The 6,110-nt window shown below is 30.4% G+C and overlaps 1 protein-coding gene across 1 annotated transcript; it reads left to right on the top strand.

Annotated features, from left to right (window-relative positions):
* Window positions 1-3,343: 3,343 nt before the first annotated feature.
* Window positions 3,344-5,590, top strand: LOC133701118 (transcription factor MYB10-like). Its single transcript, XM_062124936.1, has 3 exons — window positions 3,344-3,584; window positions 3,738-3,867; window positions 4,522-5,590. The coding sequence occupies exons 1-3, from the start codon at window positions 3,452-3,454 to the stop codon at window positions 5,186-5,188; spliced, it is 930 nt and encodes a 309-aa protein (XP_061980920.1). The 5' UTR covers window positions 3,344-3,451; the 3' UTR covers window positions 5,189-5,590.
* Window positions 5,591-6,110: the final 520 nt, after the last annotated feature.

The following is a 6,110-nucleotide window of genomic DNA, read 5'->3' as shown; positions in this document are numbered from 1 at the left end:
ACATACGTACGGACAATACCGTACGTATTCAGTAGCAATCAGAGAAGAAGATCACACACGCACGCACGCACGCACATATATATGATAATGTAATTTCGATGGTTTATCCCAACAAAAGGGTGGATTTAAGAGGAACATGCGGCCTTCGTATGTTTTTGGGCCCTTAATTTCCTCGATTGTGAATTTAATGATTTACCGTATCAATTACAAAAATTATACATATATTAATATTAATAAAGTTATAACAAATTAATTAGTGATATTCATTTGAAATGGAGTTTGGTGAATTACAAAAGTAAAAGAAAAAAGAGAAAAATAAAATAATGAAGTCAAGCCAGAAGCGTGTGTGTGAGATAATGAGTTATGCGCACATTTTTTTTGTGAGAAAATTTTAAATGAGCTTGGATCAAAACAGTTTTAATTAATTGATTTGTGTTAAAAATTATTTTAAGGATTTGTTTAAAAAAGTGATTGTGGTTATTTTTTAAAGTGTTTTTTATTCTGAAATATATTAAAATAATTTTTTTTAAAAAATTATTTTTAAAATTAACGTATCAACAAAATAATCCAAAATATATAAAAATATTAAAATTTTAAAAACATGGATTGTCCGCGTTTGAAACACACTCATTTCATTTCCTTTGTTAGCTAATGATTTTGTAACTCAACTGATATTAATTAATATCCCTTCTTCCTTCAAAAGGTTCCGAATTCAAACCATTACTGGATGGTACCATTGACATAGCCATAAACCATGTCCATACATTAATTTCTTTTTCTCTCCATTTCCTTTTCACAAATCAAACTTTCGTCCCTATCTTAACGAAAAGAATTACACAAAACTCATATATGGATTATAATTAAGTAGAAACTATTAGTTAATTTTTAATATAAGAGAAGAATACAGTAGTATTGTAAACACATATTCTTGCATAATATAAAAATTTAATTGAGAATTGAAAAGTCATTTTGTGTGTTTAATTAATGAAATAAAATAAAAGTTATATGAACTAGCAAATCATTAGAAGAGTTATCTTTAATAGACACCTCTTTCCCTTATTGATGCATGCAATTCGAAAAGAAGGAAAACAACTCAGAAAAAAAAAGAATTTTGAGGATTAAATTAAAAGAAAATCAAGTGCAAGAACCAAAATGGACAAAAACAAAATTCATGCGCAACGAACAGTGCTAAGAATAATGAATTACGAGAGGATGAATAACCACTTGGAGAAGCTAAAGGTTTTGTTTTAGGTTTTTTATTAATTAATTTTTTCTAAGATTCAAATTAAAAAAAGAGAGAAAGAATTATGATTAGATTTTAAGAAATGTAGAATCTGCTCACGAGCCCAGGTACTGTCAAGGAGTTGTTGTAAATCAACAACCACTTGGAGTTAGTGATGTTAACAATATTAATTACGTATAGACGTTCTTCCCACACAATTAGCATATAATTTCTTGTTAATTAAGGGAGAGGACAAAATTTAGTCAAACTGATTTAAGTGTATTAATTAGACTTACTGCATTACGATAAAATCACAAGTCCTTCTCAATGTTTTTTTATTTTATCTTCTTCTTTTTTTTTAAAAAAATAAATAAATTGTAAGCATGAGCTTGAACTCATATTAATGCTATTATTTTCGTAGGAATATATATGATATCAATTCATGAGTTACGTGATGCAACCGTCACCAATATTTATCAAAATGATTGAAGAATATTAGAGATTGGGTCTTTTCTTCAATAGTTAATATGAATAAATTATAAGTAAGTGTTAAGGGAAATCAAGATTAATTAAGTGATCTCATTTTCATGAGGTCTGTAGATGTCCCCTAACTAATCAAGAACGGGCCTTTGTGGTTACCATCATTCCTACTGTTTCAAAATTAAAATGGTTTAATTTTGGATATATATATATATATATATATATATGTGTGTGTGTGTGTGTGTGTGTGTGTGTGTGTGTGTGTGTGTAATATTTAATTAGACTTGTTCTGTAAAGGATTCTGATCACTAGCTCGTCATTTTGTTGTTAGTTAATTTGTATGCCTACATGACACCTTTTGATAGAAAAAAATATTTCATTTTTGAAATATATAATTAAAAAATAAAAAAATATGGAAAAAATTAATTAATTAGGTTCATTTAGTTTTTTTTCTTAATTAATTTATTTTCTTTTAATTATTTAATCTTCACCTCAAACGTCAAGAAATTAAAAAAATTATTATGAATCCTATAAAATAATATTTAATTAGCTTTGTCGTAACTTGATTTTAACCTCGTTAATTTGTTCTTGATTTAATTTTTAGATGGGTTAAAATTAAAAGTAAAAAAGACAAGGATTGATGTTTACTTAAGAACTTGATTTATCAACATGGGAAAGATTATGGACCATAGTGCATGTTTCTTTTCTTGATAAAGCCAGCTCTTAGATATAGCTAATCCTTTATAGTTTTGATTTGAAGTTTTAAAGGAAAAGGATAAGTTTTGTTTTATAAAAAAAATTTGAGCTCAAAGTATTTCAAGATCCTTGCATTATAAATATAGATCCTAGTGCATTGAGAAAAGAAATTCCATGGAGATAAAAAAAGAAAAGGCTTCTTAATCTTCAAATTTAAAAAACTACCAAAACTTCAAAAAATTAAATTTATTGCAAAATCATCATTGAAAAAATAGAATAGGTACAAAACTTGTAGCTGTGAAATGTATTCTAGAATCCTTTTATTTTTATAAAAGAGATAAGCTTTGATATTCCATAATTAAGTCCTCTTAATTATAAAATCTAATACTACATGGTATCCTTTTCTTTGTTACAATAGTTATACAACATAGAAAGAGTGAAATTCCTGAATATTAATTACATATATATATATATATATATATATATTTATCATCATCATATTCCTAAAAAAGAAAGAAAAAATTCACAGTACCCGCATAACGCTGGAATCAGGTTCTCCAAAGGTTGATGTCTCTCCTTATTCCCCTAGTGCGTCACACTATATATAATTGAGATTTATGCATGGGACCATGGCAAGGGAATATTACAGAAACTTTCCTTGAGAAAGAAAGAAAGAAAGAAAGAAATGGCTAGGTCTGTGAAACAACCGGCAATGCCTTCAGGGTACGTGAGTTTTGGTTACGTAATACAATTCTAAACTCTACGTAGAAAATAGTAAAACACAGACACAAACCGTGAGAGAATGAAAATAAGAGCTGATGAAATGTCGTTTTAGGGTTAGATGAATATCCGGGTCCCTTTGCATGGACCCCATCTTGTTTCGATCCATGTCGGCTCATTTTGTACTTGTGTTACTTTTAAATGGGGAGAGAGAGGATCAATCGTTCTTGCCTCGCATCTTCCCCCCCACCAAAAAAAAAAACAGCTAAAGAAATTAACCACACTCAAAGAAACACTAGAGGGAGGAGAGATCAATAACAGATATCTCATAATATGGGTCACCATTCTTGCTGCAACCAACAAAAGGTTAAGAGAGGACTTTGGTCACCTGAAGAAGATGAAAAGCTCATCAGATATATCACTACACACGGCTATGGATGTTGGAGTGAGGTTCCTGAGAAAGCTGGTACGTACTTGTCTCTCTAGCTATCTCTCTTTCGAAACTTTGTTTCTTGTTTTATCTATTTATTTCCCCCGGTAATTAAGCTCTGTTCTTGTTTAATACAAGTATAATTGGTTAATTATGCTTTCTCTTCTTTGATTTTGTTGAACATTTTAGGGCTTCAAAGATGCGGCAAGAGCTGTCGTTTGAGATGGATTAATTACTTGAGGCCTGATATAAGAAGAGGGAGGTTTACTCCAGAGGAGGAGAAGTTGATAATTAGCCTTCATGGTGTTGTTGGAAACAGGTTTTGCTATAAACTATATACATTTGACATTTTCAATTACAAGTTTGATGCATAGAGATTAATAATAATCTTCAAATTGGACCTCGTAGAATTCACCAATATTTAAGTCTTGCAATGAAGCGAGTTCTTATTTCTTACAGTTTTTCAAAAAAGAATATGATGAGTGCTCTAAAATAATCTTGAGACTTCATTCCTCCTCTTGTTTTTGGTGCTTATGGGGGGAATTTATTCTTTGTTGAATTTTTAATGAAAACTTGAAAACTAAGTTTTGACATGCGTTTCTACATTTTTTTTTTAAAATAAGTTAGCTAGAAGCAACCTCATAATTAATTAACGTTTAAATCGTTCTTTAAGAACCCATCAACTGCATTATGGGAGACGTTGAGAAAGCAATATCAGAGGTTGCAATGTATGTTTTCAGTTGAAATTAATACCTGCCTACGCATATGCATAGCACTATCTCGACAACATTAATTTTCCCTTTCTCTTTCTGTAAGATAATTAATTAAATAATGTTAAAGTTACTTCAAATCCTTGCTTCTCTAAACTCAGACAATTTAACTAAATGAATCGCTTTGTCTGTTGTTTTGTAATTTATGTTTAATCTATACTTTTTTGATGGATTTTATAGCATGCATAGTTGATTGATTGTAGATGGGCTCACATAGCAAGCCACTTACCTGGAAGAACAGACAACGAGATAAAGAACTATTGGAACTCTTGGATTAAAAAGAAGATACGAAAGCCTTCAACTTCTCCAACCATAACCAATGCAACTACCGGAACCGATCATTCAAATATAAATTATGCCTCAAACCAGCTAGATTTATTGCATCAAGATTTGACAACAAGGACACAAATCCAAGAAACCCTATTTTCATCTTCAGCTCCCTTATTTATGTTTGACACGAGCACCTCGCTTGATGGAATTGCGGATAGTAGTGTACGCGGAGAGGTTTTCCCTGATTCGGCAAGCTTGAACATGGAAACTTGGAATTCAAACCAGCACCATCAAGTTCAAGCAGCAATGCCCCCGCAAGCAACTTTTAGTATTGGAATGGATACAAATTACTTGCCTCCATTGATTGACAACATGATGCCTATTGAAATGCAATCCTGTAGCATGAATGAAGAAGGGGAGATATCATTGGAGTGCTTACAAAGGCAAGAGTTGAATATTGAATGGGTTGAATCACAGCAATGCTCGAACTTTCTTTTTTGGGATAATGTTGAAGAATCAGTACTTGGTGGAGAAGAAATTGCACCAAATTCATCTAGCATGGGAGCTGCTACACTCTCTTCTTTCCCTTCATCTCTATAAGATATTTATGCTGGTGAAAACTGCCCCCCCATCTCTCTTCTCTCTTGATCTTTCTATATATAGAGCTTTCAGAATGATCCAGGCTTTTGAAGACAGTTTTCTTTTTTCTTTTTTATATATTTCTTTTCTTTCATTTCTACCCCCTTTTAGCTTCCAGAGGTGAGATTGTGAAAACGTGAGGAGATGAAAACATTATAACTGCATAAGTATTCATGCAATCTTGTTTTCGTGTTCGGAAACAGATCAGAGGAAAGAATAAAGGAAACTGCAACAAACCCCCCAGCAGAGTTTGATCATAATTATGGTGATTTCAATGAGTGATTCTTTTTTTTCTCTTTTCTTTTTCACTTTTCCAGAATCTTGAATAACATTTCTATTGGATTTCTATTGGATTTCTATGTACATCTTACTCATGACAAGCTAATACATTGAGAATTTGACCGACCGTGGTGAGACTCTGTAGAGTTAATTTCAAAGATTTTTTCCTCATTTTTTCCCATTACAATATCATTTTGATTTTTTAATCTAAAATAACATTATTTTATTTTTCAAAAATAAAATAAAATCGTTTTAAATTTAGCAGATAAACCAATAACCTACTTATTGAGTCAAATGTCGAATCTGATAATTATAATTATAATCATATAACACAAAAAGTCACTTTCTATTGTAGTGTAGCAAAAAGTTTGTTATATCTCTCACTGAATCTAGAAAGGATAAAAAATCAATGTTCAATCCAATATGTATTTACACCTTTTTAGTGTCTTTCACTAATTGAAAAAATTAATGTTGAATAATAAAATTAAAAATAAAATTTAATTAAAAAATTAGTTGAGTCAATTCAGGTTAACATGTCAAATTTAGATCCTGATATTAGAATAACTCTATAAAAATCAAATTAAAATAAATTAAAGAGTTCAAT

This window comes from Populus nigra, chromosome 1 (assembly GCF_951802175.1).
Source record: "Populus nigra chromosome 1, ddPopNigr1.1, whole genome shotgun sequence".
Lineage (NCBI taxonomy): Eukaryota > Viridiplantae > Streptophyta > Magnoliopsida > Malpighiales > Salicaceae > Populus > Populus nigra.
This window is presented reverse-complemented; position numbering and strand designations above follow the sequence as displayed.